Source organism: Microcaecilia unicolor, chromosome 2, assembly GCF_901765095.1.
Source record: "Microcaecilia unicolor chromosome 2, aMicUni1.1, whole genome shotgun sequence".
In the NCBI taxonomy this organism is placed as follows: Eukaryota; Metazoa; Chordata; class Amphibia; order Gymnophiona; family Siphonopidae; genus Microcaecilia; species Microcaecilia unicolor.
The window spans coordinates 584,765,038-584,783,898 of NC_044032.1; the positions used below are offsets into that span (position 1 = coordinate 584,765,038).

The 18,861-nt window shown below is 40.5% G+C and overlaps 1 protein-coding gene across 1 annotated transcript in view; it reads left to right on the forward strand.

The window, feature by feature from the left end:
* VEGFC (vascular endothelial growth factor C) overlaps window positions 1-18,861 on the forward strand; it is a 232,717-nt gene that overhangs the window by 202,080 nt on the left and 11,776 nt on the right. The window contains 1 exon segment of the mRNA XM_030191521.1: window positions 8,768-8,919. Coding sequence (XP_030047381.1) covers window positions 8,768-8,919 — 152 coding nt within the window.

The window sequence follows — 18,861 nt, forward strand, 5'->3', positions numbered from 1 at the left end:
GTAATCCCCTTTTTGTAACAGACCTCCTGGATTCTGGTCAACCTGTCCTCTTTGAAGTCCAATACATACAGTCTTCTTCCCTGGGATCCTCATCCTAACAGGTATAATCATGTCCATTGTACCTCCTTTGTAGTGCAGTTGCTAACTGGGGCTTCTCTCTCCTTGGAGCTGTCAGTATTGAGAGCCAAGCTTCAGCGTCACTCCCCTAATAAATAGCAGACAGAGGGGTAGGTAAGACCTCTGTCCTGTTAGACTCACTTCACACTGGATAAAAATCAAGGGAGTCTTCACTCTGTAATCATTACATCAGAGTACCGGAAAAGCATTGGTATCATGCCTCTAAGAGAACTGTGGAAAACAAAAAGGTTATAATTATCTGGAGTATCTCTTTCCCGTCTGATAAAAAGCTGGATGCCTGAAAATTGGACATATTGGTAAAGGAAAAAAACAACAGAATGGTATTGATTAGAAGTATTGGTTCCAAGCAATTACTCGGTAAATCGCATGGTGAGAGGGAAGATCCTCACGTACCAAGAAATGCAGTCCGAGACCAAGAAAATGTGGCAGAAAGATACAGAAATATTTTCCATCATTTTGGGTGCCATAGGCTTGATCAAAAAGAACTTCCAAACACACCTGGATAAGTTGCTTATACATGTTACATCTTATAAATTCCAGGAAGAAGCTCTGTTTGACACAGTACAAGTTCTACAGTGAGCATTACCACTAAATCTGAGAGATTGAGATCATACTCCACATATCCTGGCTTAGATGTGAGATTCATTCCTGTCATGATATATGCAAAACTAACCCATTTGGAGAAATTTCCCAGAGACAAAACATAAATAAGGTCCAAGGGCTGGGCTGTAACACACACTCAGGTTCCAGTGAGGAATCTGACTTCATACAGTTTCTAATCACACTAAGATCTCGGACTTACAGTATATAGGGGCAGGCATACCATTGCAGCCATCCCAGGAGAGGAATGCTGTAACAAGATGATATATACTTCTCTACTCTGACTTGGTATGGCCCTGGGGGGCAGGAACATACAGGACTAGTGAGGGTCCTGTAAAACAAATGTTACGGGAGAAGCACAGAGGATCTTGTGTGTTTAGAATGGAAGAGAGTAAAGCAAAGATGAAGTACCATCTGAGGCATTTACAAGGTTAATAAAGAGGGTAGACTGGATGGACCTGGAGGCCTCTGTGATCAGTTTGTGATGCATGTATGTTGCCAAACAGAGGGGTATGCATGCTGCTTTTGTGGAAGGACATCTCTGGCAGCAAAGATGGCACAAAGCAGTAGAGGGCACTGACATTGGTATGTGAAAAAGCATGGTATGAACCTCCTTCCTTGGCCAGCATCAAGAAAGATGACAAGACCTCTGAGCCCCCAATGCAGGTGCTACCTGATGACATCACTATGTAACATAGAAACATAGAAAAATGAAGGCAAAGACCATATGGCTTATCCAATCTGCCCATCCATGCCATCAACTGTTTCTTCCTCTCCCTTAGAGATCCTGTGTACTTGTCCCAAGCTTTCTTGAATTCAGATACAGTTTTCATTTTCACCAATTCCACTGGGAAGCCATTTTATGAATTGACCACCCTTCCAAGTCTATGTCCTTTCACCTATATAGCACTGGAAATCTCACCTACACACTAAGAGAACCATTCACAGCACTTACAACGCTGTTCAAAAGTACAGTCCTCATGAAGGACTGAGACCTCATTGGCATTTCATACTAAATCTATGTACTTGGTTGCTGATATCAATATACAGTAAATACTTCACTCCTGCTCTAAAAACTGAAGATTCTGCAAGGTACTGCAAACTACATGGACTAATCAACTTCACAAACCCTTCCATCATAGCACTGTGAATGCTGCACAGAGAAAGCATTGAAAACTGCCATTAGGGTCCCTATTAAGAAAAGTCACTGAATTGCCTGCATTATACTATCACAGCCGTCAAAGAGGGTTTTTTTCTTCATTTATGGCTGTGCACTAATGTTAGTATTAGTGTGTGGCCATTTTAAAAAATTGCCTCGGGATCACTTACCAATTTTGTTGGCAAAATATGTGGCAAAATCATTGCTGGTTAGTTGTGACTGGGAAGGCTGGTTCTGTTGTGAGGTTTACGGTAGGCTGTGTAATTTTTTAAATAGCTGCTTGGTTGAATTAGCAGCTTGTTAAATGTGTTGAGAAAAACATTGCTTTTTGGCTACAGATAAGGTCTGGTGGTACCTTGCAATGTGTTTTTTTACAAATAAGCCTTTCTTCATCTAGGTAAGATTTTTGCTATTTTCTTTCAAGTTTGTCCTTGATGCTTTAGGGCATAGGAGCTTTTTTTGGAGGGGCTTTTTTTTTTTTCTAATGCCATCACTAAGTATGCACTCCTGATATCAACCTGTTCTGATATTGTCATCATCTTTCATCCACATGGGGGTAGGAGAGGACTCTGGGAAGTTCTTAGCAGCCAGATTTCTCATGTCTCAAATTTCCTTCCAAACTTTGGTTGTACCCATCTGTTTTCAGTAGTCCTCAATAGAAAATTTGATTAGAAAATGATCTGTCAGGACCTGGTGCTGCCTGTGGGTATTAAGGAGGTGGTGGGAGTCCCACTTCCATATTGACATCTTACGTGGAGTATATTGAGCCCTTATTGTGGAGCAGAGGCTGCCAATACCATCAGGCATAGTGAGGACACCCTTCTGACATCAGGGGCCTTAGCATTTCTACAAGAAGCTGGCATCATTGTGATTTACATAGTAACATAGTAGATGACGGCAGAAAAAGACCTGCACGGTCCATCCAGTCTGCCCAACAAGATAAACTCATATTTGCTACTTTTTGTGTATACCTTACCTTGATTTGTATCTGCCATTTTCAGGGCACAGACCGTAGAGGTCTGCCCAGCACTAGCCCTGCCTCCCAACCACCAGCCCCACCTCCCACCACCGGCTCTGCCACCCAATCTTGGCTAATCTGAGGATCCATTCCTTCTGAACAGGATTCCTTTATGTTTTTCCCACGCATGTTTGAATTCCATTACCGTTTTCATCTCCACCACTTCCCGCAGGAGGGCATTCCAAGTATCCACCACTCTCTGCGTGAAAAAATACAGTAGTCTAGTCGTGATGTTATCATTGCACAGACTATTGTGGTCAGACTTGTCTTTTCAATATATGAAGAAAGATTTTGTAGTTGCCTCAGGTAATAGTGACAATTTTTTAAAGTTGTTTTAATTTATTTTTAAAAGTTGTTTGAATTTGCACAGTCAGAGTGATGAGTCCAGCAGTATCCCAAGATTCCTGGCCTGTGATTTTAGAGTGAGTTCATACTTCCCAATAGGTACTCTGAAGCCAGGTATTTGTCCATTTGCGTTAGGTACCCAAGGAATCTCTGTTTTACTTCGGTTCATGCACAGTTTGCTGCTTTCAGCCCATTCCTGAGTTCCAGTTAGACAGGCAGTCCGTTTATTCAAAGTTGTGAGTAGATCTGGTTCAGTGGGCATGAGTAGTTGCACATCAGTATAGATATAGAATTGTGTGTCAATCGACCGAAGCAGCTCAGCCAGAGGCTTGAGGCAGATATTAAATAAAATGAGAGACAGTATGGATCCCTGTGGTACCCCACAGTTCAGTGCCTGTACTACATGTTGGCATTAAGGAGAAAGTGGAAGTCCAGCTCCTATGTTGACATCTTTTGTGGTTGTGGAGCAGAGGCTGCCAATACCATCAAACACAGTGAAGAAACCTTTCAGACAACAGAGGGCTTAGAGTTTCTACAAGAGGCCAGCACCCTTGCAGCATGCAGCTAAAGGGCATGGCCAAAGAGGCATGCCTTGACCCTTGGGAGCATTTAGCAGTCATATTTATCTACTACACTGATAACCTATGTGTTTAGGCCTGCTGAATAGTAGTTATAAAGTAAAACATAGCCAGGTCTATGGCTGGTGTAACTGAGGACCCATAAATGTTAAGCACACCAATACCTGGTTACGCTAATATTCTGTAATGGAACCTGGCCAGCTAGGTATCATCATAGAATAGGCTGCCAAGCTGCATTCTCAAGGTGCCTACATGGAAGCTCTCAATTGTAGAATTTTCCGCATAGTGGATGAATATTGCCATTTTATGGTTAGTGACTGTTGTTCACTTGCGGATGTGTATATTCAGCAGTGCTGAGTGTGTATAGATAGATATAAAGGCACTGAATATTTGTATTTTTAAAAATGCTGTGGTGGCATTTTTAATAAACTTGCCAACTACTGGCTTTAAATATTAAATCTCTAAATAACCTTTTCCAGTGAAGACAGGTATGAAAATACAGGGTCATGTCTGATCTACAATATGGTTATTCTTTCCTGTTGGAGGGTAGAGGACAGTATTGGTTAACCCTTGAAGCGCTTGCAAATTGTTCTGCCTTTTTGCTCAACACATTCTGATTCATTGACAATATTTGCCTATACACAAGTCAGGCACAGTTTTGGCTAGGTCTTCTGACTCCTGAGGCAGGCATTTATCACTGAAACACAAATCTGTCTCACGTCTGGCAACATTTTCATGAGTATTGCGAACTTTTTTCTGTATGTAATTTAACCGGGCAATCTGTTTATTTTATTGGTTTTAGAACATTTTATCATCATTGTTTTTTTTGGTCTTTTACTAAACATTACTTTATGTATGTTTATTCAACTCTGTAGTTTGTTGGAATTTAATTGGTCCTCCCCTACTCCCTTCCCTGAGACATAGTAACATAGAGGGACATAATCGAATGCAAACGCCTATCTCCATGGGCGTCTATGTCCGAAAACGGGTACGTGAAGAGGCGGGACAGACCGTATTTTCGAAAAAATGGACGTTTTTCAGCTGGGCGTTTGTTTTTTTTAGCGATAATGGAAACTAAAAATGCCCAGCTCAAAAACGTCCTAATCCGAGCCATTTGGTCATGGGAGGGACCACGATTCGTAGTACATTTGCCCCCCTGACATGCCAGGACACCAACTGGGCACCCTAGAGGTCAGTGCGGTAAACTTCAGACAACTCTTCCACATGCATAGGGCCCTTACCACGGGTGCTGAGCACCCAACCCCCCTCCCCCAAAACCCACTACCCACAAATGTACAACACTACCATAGCTCTTAGGGGTGAAGGGGGCACCTACATGTGGGTACAGTGGGTTTTGCAGACCTCCCATTTACCAGCACAAGTGTTACAGGTAGGGGGGGGGGGATGGGCCTGGGTCCACCTGGCTGAAGTGCACTGCGGTACCCACTAAAAGTGCTCCAGGGACTTGCATACACGCAGGCCTCTAGGACTTGTTGCTGCTATATAACATTGGCATACTAGTTAACACCTGAAGACTAATCTCTCCGAAAACGTCCTTTATTGGAATAAGCACGTTTACTCACAGTTAACTGCAGATCAGAGGTTGTGCCCCACTGGCAACGAGTCTCCCTGGTACTGAGATTAGCAGTAGGTCAGAGCTGGCAGAATGCTGTACAATGCCCTCTTTCAGCCACATTCAAGGTAAGAACTAAGTTCTATAACGTGGCTAACACGTGAAAGGGATCTAAAACTGGCTTACAAAAATGGCCACTACCTCATGGACTACCGGAAACAAAACAGGGCACACTCTGACCCAGTAAGCAGGGGGAAAAGCACCATGGGAGTAGAGCCTACCAACTACCAACATCGTGAGCATTTGCCACAAGCTAGTGGAATCACGGAGCCCAATACCCTACACCCACCACAATGCATTGCTGATGTGACTGTGCAGTGCGCATAACAGAAAAGGTGTCACACTCACCCGAGAGCCACATCAGAGCCAGGGAAAGGCTGTCACAGGATAGAACACATTCTGCTGTCATGGAGGTGGGTACGGCATTTGAGGCTGGCATAGAGGGTGGAAAAAACATTTTTAAAGTGGGTTTTTTTTGGTGGGAGGGGGTTAGTGACCACTGGGGGAGTCCGGGGAGGTCATCCCCGATTCCCTCCAGTGGTCATCTGGTCAGTTGGGGCACTTTTTTGGGACCTGTTCATGAAAAAAAAGGGTCCAAAAAAGTGACCCAAAATCGTGGTAAAAACGCCTTTTTTTTCGATTATCAGCTAAAGATGCCCATCTCTCCTTGAATGATAACCACACCCCAGTTCCGCCTCCACCACGCCTCCACCACGCCCCCGTCAACTTTACCCGTTTCCGTGACGGATTACAGTTGGAAACGCCCAAAATCGGCTTTCGATTATAGCGATATGGGCGCCCACGGGAGAAAGACGCCCATCTCCCGATTTGGGTCGCAATATAGGCGTTTTTCTCTTTCGATTATAAGCTGGATAGTAACATAGTAGATGGCAGCAGAAAAAGACCTGCACGGTCCATCCAGTCTGCCCAACAAGATAAACTCATATGTGCTACTTTTTGTGTATACCCTACCTTGATTTGTACCTGTCCTCTTCAGGGCACAGACCGTACAAGTCTGCCCAGCACTATCCCCACCTCCCAACCACCAGCCCCGCCTCCCACCACCAGCTCTGGCACAGACCGTATAAGTCTGCCCAGCATTTTCCCCGCCTCCCAACCACCAGCCCCGGCACAGGGGTTAAAAACTGACAGAAAGATATTAAGTAACTAATTTTCTAACCTAAGGGGCCCATTTAATAAAGTACATTATGGTTTCGGCTTGACATGCTATAATGCGTGATTTTAGCATGTGTCAAACTCAAAACTAATGCTGCATCAAAAAGGGGACGTTCTCACTATTTATTATTGGAAGTTGTGCATTAACATTTGGATTAATATGCAGTAGCTGCTCTGAGTTAACATGGGAGCACTTATCACCTCCTATTTAGGAGGTGCTAAGTTCGCCTGCGATAAGTTAATTAGCCAGTTGGCATGTGGTAAATATAGCACACTCTCTACTCGTGCCATGCCCCCTGAATGAAAATTTTTGAAAAATTCAGTAACATGTGGAAGCAGTCAAACCACCCCAAAGTCCCTTAGTGTGATTGTGGGGTAGCCTGTTTCTGCGCATTAACCCCATGTTAAGGGCTTAGGGGGAGATTCTATATATGGTGCCTAAAAAATCGGTGCTGAAATCGGTGCCAACTAAGCGTATTCTATAATCTAGGCACCGATTTATAAAATACGCTTAGTTGATATTTCAGCGCCTAAATCTATGCGCATCCATGAAAATTCATAAATTCCAGCACGTAGATTTAGCCACACTGGGCTGTATTCTGTAACTAGGCACATACATTTCAGAATGCCCACAAAATGCACACTTCCCCGCCCATAATCACACCCCTTTTTGCCTGCGCTCATTAGAAGTTTGGCGTACATCGTTATAGAATATGCTTAGCGACTTGCGCACCTAAATTCTAATCAGTGCCAATTATTGCTCATTATTGCTTGTTGAGTGCTGTTATCAGCAGTCATCAGCTTGTTAAGTTATGCGCATTGTTATAGAATCCCCACCGATTTTGGCACAGATCTCTAGGCGCGCTATATAGAATCCGGGGGTTAACGCTCCTTAGTAAGAGGACCCTTAAGTCTTTAGCTGTTTCCCTCTTCTTCTACATCTTATTTTTTTTTTTATTCCTTTTTTCTTTATATTGTCTTCCCTTAGAGTACTGTTTTCTATCATCTCTCCGTAACCTCAATTTTTCCAACTCCACAGATCTTCCTCTTTTTCCCCCTCTCTCTTGTGTTTGTTTCCCTTTGTCTTTCTCTCTCTTTTTTCCACAGGATTCATTCTTCCTTTCCTCAAACCTCCCCCCCTCCCCCGTCCATTCTCTTTTTCCTTCCTTTTCCACCCCCTTCAATGTGTTCCTACTTCCTGGACTGCAGGCTGAATAGTTATGTGAGGTAGAAAAGCTGTTCCCTATTTTTATGTTTGATTCTTCTTTCCATTCAGCACCAGTTGCTTGAAGGGAGATTACATTGCCCTTAAATTTGAAATTTTCAAAGAAATTTTCCTTATCTTTGACTGCATTGTGCTAGTGGCAGAGGGGAAAATTTGAATGGCAATGTAGTTTAGAAGACTTGTTCTCTGAATATACTTCCCATATTCCATATATAACATTTTCAGTACAGAAATATTCTAACATTAAATTTCCAACTGGTTATTGCTTAAGTAGGACTTACATCCTAATAACCTATGCATATACATGTAAAGTATATTTTCACATTTCTTGTACCTTTTACTAAGCTGCATTAGGCGCTAACACGTGCCTAGTGTAGCAAAAAATGGAGTACCACGGGAAGCGCTCAGTCATCCTATGGTAACTTTGCAGTCTGCACGTGCTAACCATGTGCTAAAAAAATTTTCCATTTCTATTAGGGGGCATATTAGGCAGATCATGGGCATTCCTGCACTAACTAGTTAGCACATCTACATAACACCACCTACAGAACTGGTTGCTATAAGTGCTCCTGCAGTAATTTTGAAAATTGACCATGTAACATTAGTGAGTGGCCATTAATGGAAAAAGACATTTTTACAGTTCAAGTAAAAATGGCCTTAGCACACTGGAATGACATGCATAAGAGCGTGTGCTAAGGCCACTTTTTACCACAACTTAGTAAATGGACCCCTAAATTTCTATAATTTATAAACTAAGATTTATGTTATAAAATATTAGTATTTCATCCAATACAGGTTAATGAAATAAAAGTACAGTGTTACTGTGCTTTTTTCTTGATGTTATTTATGCTGTTCACTGTATTTGTATCTAATTCTTTCCCTATCCTTTTCATAGTTGTTTGAAATTACAGTGCCACTGTCTCAAGGACATAAGACAGTTACAATCAGTGTTGCCAATCATACATCTTGCCGATGCATGTCTAAGCTTGATGTTTACAGACAAGTTCATTCAATCATAAGACGCTCCTTGCCAACAACTGAGTCCCAGTAAGTAGACAATACCTTTTTGTTCATTCTTTGATTCTGATTCTGTGAACTTCACTTGAAAACATTGTGCTATACATTTCAGTAAAATACTGCATGTTTTTTTGTAATAAATAAAGGTTAATAGTTTAACAAGCAAATGCAACAAAATATGTTTACAAGAAGTTCTCCCCCCCTCCCCCAAAAAAAATTAGAGCTTCCTTTGAATGAATACAGAAAAGGTGCCCATGAATGTTTCCCAACACTGGAGTACCCCAAATTTCATCCACATAATTATCTGACTTACCATTTTGTTTATGTTAAATGCTTCACAAAAGAGACCTAGAGCCAGACCTAAAGAGATTATTTTTAAAAATTAAAAAAAAACTGAAGATGAAGTATCAATCTATGTCCATTTTTTGAGGAAACTTAATACTAAGATAGAATCAACAGCCAAGGAGTCAGGATACCATAACATCAACAATAGTTCCATGAACATGAGCAGTAATTGCAATCTCATTAATTTCATCCTTTTCGTCAGACATGGTCAGAAGTTCTATTTCTCTTCCTGTTTTCATCAACAGGTACAATGAATCTGTGAAAGCTTTCAAAATTAACACAGTATAAAGAAAACACGTTGATTTGCTTTTTTATGACAACAAGAATCCTTTTCCATTGTAGGGTAGCAAGATCCTGGAATGGTCACTATCAGTACCATTGGTTGTTCTAAATAGTAGAATGGAACAGGCACTGGGTGACGGATAAGTCCATTTTTCTATAAGGCTGAATGAAGAATGCTTCACTGCCAGTAGATGACTTTTTCAAATTTTCATTTTCATGCATTCTTTTAATGAGTCTTCAGTTATAAAAGCGCATATATTACACAGTATTTTCAAACTTTTCAAAGTCAGTAGTCAACCCACTTGCATAACATTTGTGCTCAACAGATAGAAGTGGGCATGATTGCTCAAGTTCAGATTGAAGGTGATCAGATATATTAGACCAAGATATAATTTAGATTCAATTTAGATTCTCAAGATCTCAGAGAATGTAAACTTTATATTGCAGCTTTAATCTTGTTTTAATTCATTGAATAAACTGTAGAATCAACTGTTCTTGCTAGCTAAGGGGCCCTCTTACTAAGCCACAGTAAAAAAGAGGACTTCAGTAGTGTAGGTGTGTGTATTAGGTGTACACTGGGCCAGTTTTTACCACATCCACAAAAAAGGTTTGTTTGTTTTTTTAATGTGACGGGAAAAGGGCTTGCGGTAAATCTGAAACCAGCGCGCGTCTATAACTGGCCTGAGCCCTAAATGCCACCCATTGATCTAGCGTAAGGGCTTATTCACTACACGCACAGTGACCGGTCGGCACGCACCGACTACCGATTACCGCTGGAAACGGCACATATGGGAGGAAATAAATTATTCATTCATCCAGGCGTTATGGGCGCATGCCAAATTTGAAATTACCACCAAGAGCCCGTAGAAGAGATTACCTATCTGTTCTTCTGGCAAATGATTCACTATACTCATATATATGTATCCCATTAGGAGGGAGAAATGTACATGGCATAAGAAAAGGGGGATATTTTCAGCAACTGCAGTTAGTAGGTTTTGAGTGTTATGTGATGTAAAAATTGTATTATATTTCTGCAGCTATTGAGGTTATCATTATCATTTTTTTACTTTTCTTTGATCCGACACCTGAGATTTTTATGTAGTAAGTAAAAGGCATTGTATATTATCTTATATATCAGTATAATATTTACTTGTAACTAACCACAACCTATATATGTAAAACACAGTTGTTATTAAAGAGTATTATAATTAAGTAACATGCAATCAAAATATTATAGAATGAAGATATTTGTAGACAGTTAATCTTTTTATGTTGAATACTCTATAAGCACCTCAGAGTAAGAATTTAAATAGATGTTAAATTTGCCAATGTTCTGAAGTACTGAAACGAGAGTTGGATAAATATAATCTCTCTCAGGCTTCTAGACGCCCACACTGTATATGTGAAGTTGCTATTTGAGACCATGGAAACAAAACTACATACACTGATACCCATCTCAAATATTAGGATTTACTTTTCCTAATTCAGTTTGTGTACCAAAAACACTGATAGGCTTGTTTTTCATCTCTGACACTGGCTTAAACATATCAAGCAGTCACCTTCTCTAGTGCCATTCCTTTGTGGCAACTAGCAATGGGACTTAAAAGTTAGTATTAATAATACATCAAACCATAGGAAGCAGGCACAGCTAATAAAAAGATAAACAAGAAGTGTAACAGAGAAGTTAGCTGATATAGTTCTTTACTTTGAAAAATATTTCAAAGTTTCAGAATTTAGAAGATTATCTAATGCATATACTGTACATATAAGATAATTGAAAACTATCTTGTTCATATTATCATAACCTAAAGCTACCCCTCTTTTTAATAATAATAATTTTTATAGTTTACGTAGTGTAAGTGCAAAGTCAGAGAGAGGACACACAAAAGATAGAGCCCTGAACTTCAAGGGTATCAACTTTATTAAAATGGAGGAACACCGTAAGGAGGAACTGAAAGGTTTGAACAATCTTTATGAAATATAGGGTGAGGTAAAAAAAAAAAAAAAAAGTAACCCCCTAGAGTTTTTTGCTGTTTTCCCAGCAACTGCTTGGAATTTCAATGTAAAATTTTACAGCTTTGTTTGTTGCTATGTTTATGTGCAGAATGGAATGAGATTATCTTTAGACACAGTGAAGTTACAGACCTTTAAGCGTGACTACACAGCAATTTTTGTGTGTTCAAAAATGTTTGCACTGTATAAAACTACCATTATTTGGGGAAAAAAAGCAGTGTACCAGCTTACTGTTAATGACGTCACGGTGACGTAGACTTTTATCTGGGGAGCAATTGTTGGAGGCTTATCTCAAGCTCCATCCAAAGCTGCAAACAATCATTGAACTCAAGGAAGCGCAGCAAATGATTTCGGACAGTTTGCCACAGGGACCGATCGATATAGTAAATGGAATGGTGAATCTATATCAGGTAGTGGTGTTTTAAAGAGTGGAAAGAACCTGAGGCCAATAAATCAGTATGGCGTTCCAAGAACACAATAATCCAAAAAGAATTAAAGAAAATTATCAGAAGGAATAAAAGGAAACTGGAAAGATAAGTAAAATACCCAAATAGAGGGAAAATTGCTCAGTAAATAAAAACCACCTCCTTGATCATGATAATTTAGATCACACTTTTTCCAATAGCAGTTCAAGGCAAATTTTATTCTGTTATAGTGGGTATATCCTTGGCCCCAGAGAGCTTACATTCTGAGGGGTCCTTTTACTAAGGTGTGATGAAAAATGGCCGGTAGTGTAGGCGTGAGTTTTGGGCGTGCACAGAATAATTTTCAGTAGTAAATTTAAAACAAACCATAGAAAATATTTCTTCACTCAATGTGTAATTAAACTCTGGAATTCATTACCAGAGAATGTGGTCAAAAAAGGGTTTAAAAAAGGTTTGGATAATTTCCTAAAAGAAAAGTCCATAAGCCTTTATTAAGATGGACTTGGGAAAATCCACTGCTTATTTCTAGGATACAAATACAAAAATAAATGGCTCTGTTTTGTTCCCTGGATAAACCTTGTAAATATACACAACAAAAATTGAACAAAACTTGATATGTGATAATGTGTATCTAATTGGCTATAGAGGTTATCTCATATCTTTCTTGACGACTATGTGCATTGACAAATCATGTCGCTCACATGTCTGTGTATAGTTATAATCACAGAATACCTCCAGCCAACCAGTAGTAACACGTTGTGTTTGAATATTTAATTTAAATCGTACTACTGATTCAAAAAATAAACATTATTGCACATATGAAAGCAAATAATGCACAAAAGTAACTTAGCTTAGCTACAGGGATCCAAACTTTGTCTGTTGTCTTCTGTGACTGAAGCTCAACAACTAGCGTCTTAGACTAATGGAACCCTCATTGGCAACTCCAGTGTTGTGGTAAGCCCGACAGGACCCTGTTTCGCGGTGTCATGCTTTGTCGAGGGCAAAAACCTGTATAAAGTGGAGAATGCATTAAAATTACAATTAAAATTAAAATTAAAACCAACCTTGTGCAAAACCTTGGTTTTAATTTTAATTTTAATTGTAATTTTAATGCATTCTCCACTTTATACAGGTTTTTGCCCTCGACAAAGCATGACACCGCGAAACAGGGTCCTGTCGGGCTTACCACAACACTGGAGTTGCCAATGAGGGTTCCATTAGTCTAAGACGCTAGTTGTTGAGCTTCAGTCACAGAAGACAACAGACAAAGTTTGGATCCCTGTAGCTAAGCTAAGTTACTTTTGTGCATTATTTGCTTTCATATGTGCAATAATGTTTATTTTTTGAATCAGTAGTACGATTTAAATTAAATATTCAAACACAACGTGTTACTACTGGTTGGCTGGAGGTATTCTGTGATTATAACTATACACAGACATGTGAGCGACATGATTTGTCAATGCACATAGTCGTCAAGAAAGATATGAGATAACCTCTATAGCCAATTAGATACACATTATCACATATCAAGTTTTGTTCAATTTTTGTTGTGTATATTTCTAGGATAAGCAGCATAAAATCTGTTTTACTGTTTGGGATCTTGCCAGGTAGTTGTCACCTGGATTGGCCACTGTTGGAAACAGGATACTGGGCTTGATGGACCTGTCCCGGTATGACAACGCTTATATTCTTATGATAATGAAGGCAATTCTATAAACCAGGTAATCACATTTACATGTGTGTGATGTGTATAAATATTTAGAATAATGGCAAATATGTACTTATATGTGCACATACATGTGTAAATGCCAATATTCTGCCTAAGCACTATCGTGCAATATCGTGTTATGTTAGTATCCTATATAATAATTCTCACCTCCAACAGGATGTGCTTGGGACCGTGCCTGCCGGAAGTGGTCTGCTAGGCAGGCACGCACTGACCTCAGTGACATCAGTGACAGACAATTTGGCAAAGCAAAACAATCTGAGTGCTGGCCATTAGGACACAGGGTTGATAGGAGAGTTTTAAAAGACTGAAGGAACTGAAAGTGTTAAATGGGGGGAGGGGGAGTTCTGAACCACTGAAAGACATGAACATTTGGGAAAGGAAAACAATCTGAATGCTGGCCATTAGGACACAGGGTAGATAGTTTTAAAAGACTGAAGGAACCGAAAGTGTTCGGGGGGGGGGGGGGGGGGGCAAGTTCTGAATGAATGAAAGAAATGAAAATTTACGAGAGGAACACAATCTGAATGCCGGGCATTTGAACTCAGGGTAGATAGGACACTTTAAAAAAAAATGAAGGACGTGAAACTGTTACATCTTGGGGGAGGGGTGAGGAGGAAAGCGGTGGGGTATCCGGATACTGGGCGTTAGGGCCACTGGGGTACATAGACTTTTGAAAGCCTTAAGGAACCCAAAGTGTGGGAAGGAGGAGAAAAAGGAGGGGAGGGAACGGGGTGAGGGGCATTAGGAACAGGGGAGGGGGGCCCTGCCACACACTCTCATTCTCACACACACACTGTCACACAGACAGTCTCACTCTGTCACACACCCGCACATTCACTCTGGCTCTCTCTCTCAAACATACACACTCCCATGAAAACCTTGCTAGCGCCCGTTTCATTCGTTCCAGAAACGGGCCTTTTTTTACTAGTATTATAATGAAATCTAGGTTGCCTGCATTGCATTATAGAATAGGCCAACTTTTCAAAATTATTGGGGGTGCTAAGCCCAGTGGAAATAACCCCTCCCTGGACACATACAAGGAATTTTCTCAATATTGGGGGTGCTCAAGCACCCACAGCACCCACAGAGTCTGCTCCTATGCATTATAATATATATTGAACTTATGCATAGCCCCTTCAGGATCCCCAATATGTCAAAGTCAGTAAGTGCATTGCATAAAAAACAAGGAAAACATTTTTTTTTCCATTTCCCCACAAATCAACCAGAATAGACTTCTGTGTTGCCCTACAATGGTAGGAAGATCTAGCCTTATCTTCACTGGCAGGAAATGGTAAACCAACTCCTCCCCCACCCCCAAAACACACACATACACCCCTATTGGTAGGGAGCTACATTTATTAATGTGCATGCTGTACTTTGCTTCTGGGTAGAGTTCACAAAATCTCAATTTAAATTGCTAGTCAGGAAGATTCTGCACTGATAAAAGTGAATCTATAAAAGATCTGCTTATTGAAATTGAACTGCTTAGTGCCATAAAATAACAACTGTTAGGTCACTATTCAAAGAGGTATAGTTTAGCTCATTGGATCAATGCCTCTGAAATACTGGGAATATAGTGATTGGTACTCAGCAAGGCTGTCTCCACATTAAAAAAAAAAGTGGATTTTCAGTCACTGTTTTCATTTAAAGAAATCCACAGAATATGAAGTCCTAAACGTAAAAGATAAGTGATCTGTTTAAATTAAAACAGCTTTTATGCAGTCCTACTTACAGTAAACTGAAATTAATAGCAGCTAAATATCAATACTTTGCAATCAAGTTTAACCCATTCTTCCCACCCCACTTCAGGAACTATTGAAGCTAACCCATTTTTATCCATATAACTTTTGGCCAGAAATGTTTTTATTATATTTTAAATATGTAAATCTTTTATGACAACATCGAAAAAAAAGAACCATCACCACCAATCAAATAAGTGAAAACAGCCCAGGATTTTCAATTCTGACAATTGAAGTGATGAATTCCAAATTAAATCACATACGTTTTTTAGAATATTGACCTCACACCTTTTAGGTTGTTCTGAATTCATTTTGAAGTTTTTGAAAAACATACACAATAGTGGCTAGGTATTCAAGAAACCTAATTTATTTTCCGATGATATTTTCCACCTGGATATTAAAACCACCAAGGATGAATGGACTCATTTATTTTCCTGCTATATGAATTGCCACTTGTAAAAATAGTCTGTGAAGTAAAAGTTGTGTTATCTATGTTAATATAATCACATGATCAGATCAGGCTGAGCTGAACATATTAATCAGAATGGTCTATAGACATTTTAAAAATGTGTGTTTCTTTAACCAGTAATATAAGTAAATAACCTGAAAATCATGGAACAGAAAGAAATAGTTCCAAAGAACTTAAAATTATGTGTTTTCTTTGTCTTTAACCTGGAACAAAAATTAAGGATCAATATTCAAAGCAATTTAAGCAGGCAGGAGAAGAGTGGAATGTGGATAAGAGCTAAGATGTGAAAAAAAAAAGGTGGGAATATAAGCCAGGCTATCCAAAGAATGGAACCAAATTATCTTTTAAAAAAACAAAGTTTAATAATTTCCAAACAAATAATATTGTAACAATCACACATTTTCATTTTACGCCTCGTGGGACTTATTGAGTTCTCCACTTTTTGTGGATTCTCTTTAAACTAAGAGCTAAGATGTAACATACAAGACTTTAATGTAACTGTCACTAGTAACAGCTTTAGGTTGAGACATTATTATATGGGGTAGAATAGGTGTCCATTCCAAAAGAGAGGAGATCTGATCATCTTCTTTTCTCCAGCATCCCACAAGTGACTGGGTTGGAGTTCACCGTACCCAGGAACTTCTCATTACCTTAACAGCCTCAACAGTTTGGGTCTTTCAAGAGCCTCTCTCAGTGCACCCCCATTTTCCTGCCTTGAGGAGACCATGCCTTCCTCTCTTTGAGGAGCTGAATGTATTCACTATTGAGATAACTTGTATGTATCCTGAACTGCATAATGCTGTCCTCTCATCCCTCCAGATCAGCCCCAACAGACTTCTTCAGTTCTTTCACTTACCTGGCAGTGATTGTTTAATTTTATTAGGCACAAGATCTGGGCATTGTAGAAAATTAAAAATCAGAAGAATGGAAAGGAACTACAAAACAAGAAAAACGGAGACAGTGCGGGAAGCAAATGGGAAGAGGAAACATGGTCAGCAGACTAGGCCAGGAGCAGGCAGAAAATAGGGAGGGGAAACATGATCAGCAGATCAGTTCCAGAACAGGCAGCACAGCAAGACTACCCAGGGGAAAGGAACGGAAAAACCTGGAGGAAAAGGTGCAAAGTACAAGGGAGCACTGATAAAACTCTAAAGTGTCAGCTATTTGCTGCCTGGGTTAAAACTTTCAAGACCATTTCTAAATACACTGGTATTTATACATATATCCTGTGCCTTAATAATATCAGTTGTACAGTCTATAGGTTCTGTTATATCTGCAGTTCAGTTTTGAAAGAAAGTACACCAAATTAAAGATTCTATGTTTGATTTATATTATGTCTAAGATAATTTAAAGTGTATGAGATCTTATTCACTGTTGCTGAGGCTGTTGAATATATATCACATGGAGGGGCATAATCGAACGGGGCGCCCAAGTTTTCCTGAGGGCGTCCTCGCAGGACGTCCCCGCGAAGGGGCAGGGAAACCCGTATTATCAGTGGAGGAGGGTAGTTAGTGGGGTCCCGCAGGGGTCTGTGCTGGGTCCGTTGCTTTTTAATGTATTTATAAATGACCTAGAGATGGGAATAACTAGTGAGGTAATTAAATTCGCCGATGACACAAAATTATTCAGGGTCGTCAAGTCGCAGGAGGAATGTGAACGATTACAGGAGGACCTTGCGAGACTGGGAGATTGGGCGTGCAAGTGGCAGATGAAGTTCAATGTTGACAAGTGCAAAGTGATGCATGTGGGTAAGAGGAACCCGAATTATAGCTACGTCTTGCAAGGTTCCGCGTTAGGAGTTACGGATCAAGAAAGGGATCTGGGTGTCGTCGTCGATGATACGCTGAAACCTTCTGCTCAGTGTGCTGCTGCGGCTAGGAAAGCGAATAGAATGTTGGGTGTTATTAGGAAGGGTATGGAGTCCAGGTGTGCGGATGTTATAATGCCGTTGTATCGCTCCATGGTGCGACCGCACCTGGAGTATTGTGTTCAGTACTGGTCTCCGTATCTCAAAAAAGATATAGTAGAATTGGAAAAGGTACAGCGAAGGGCGACGAAAATGATAGTGGGGATGGGACGACTTTCCTATGAAGAGAGGCTGAGAAGGCTAGGGCTTTTTAGCTTGGAGAAGAGACGGCTGAGGGGAGATATGATAGAAGTGTATAAAATAATGAGTGGAATGGATCGGGTGGATGTGAAGCGACTGTTCACGCCATCCAAAAATACTAGGACTAGAGGGCATGAGTTGAAGCTACAGTGTGGTAAATTTAAAACGAATCGGAGAAAATTTTTCTTCACCCAACGTGTAATTAGACTCTGGAATTCGTTGCCGGAGAACATGGTACGGGCGGTTAGCTTGACGGAGTTTAAAAAGGGGTTAGATAGATTCCTAAAGGACAAGTCCATAGACCGCTATTAAATGGACTTGGAAAAATTCCGCATTTTTAGGTATAACTTGTCTGGAATGTTTTTACGTTTGGGGAGCGTGCCAGGTGCCCTTGACCTGGATTGGCCACTGTCGGTGACAGGATGCTGGGCTAGATGGACCTTTGGTCTTTCCCAGTATGGCACTACTTATGTACTTATGTACTTATGGGCGTCCATCTTTTGTTTCGATAATACGGTCGGGGACGCCCAAATCTCAACATTTAGGTCGACCTTAGAGATGGTCGAGGTAAATGTTGAGATGGTCGTCCCCGGTTTTCGGCCATAATGGAAACCGAGGACGCCCATCCCAGAAACGACCAAATCCAACTCATTTGGTCATGGGAGGAGCCAGCATTCGTAGTACACTGGTCCCCCTGACATGCCAGGACACCAACCTGGCACCCTAGGGGGCACTGAAGTGGACTAACTGATGCACTAACTGAACGGAAGAAGTCCTTCCCTTACCAGTCCTGCCTTTGCTACGTCTCCGACACGTCCCCGGGAACTTTGGTCGTCCCCGCGACGGAAAGCAGTTGGGGACGC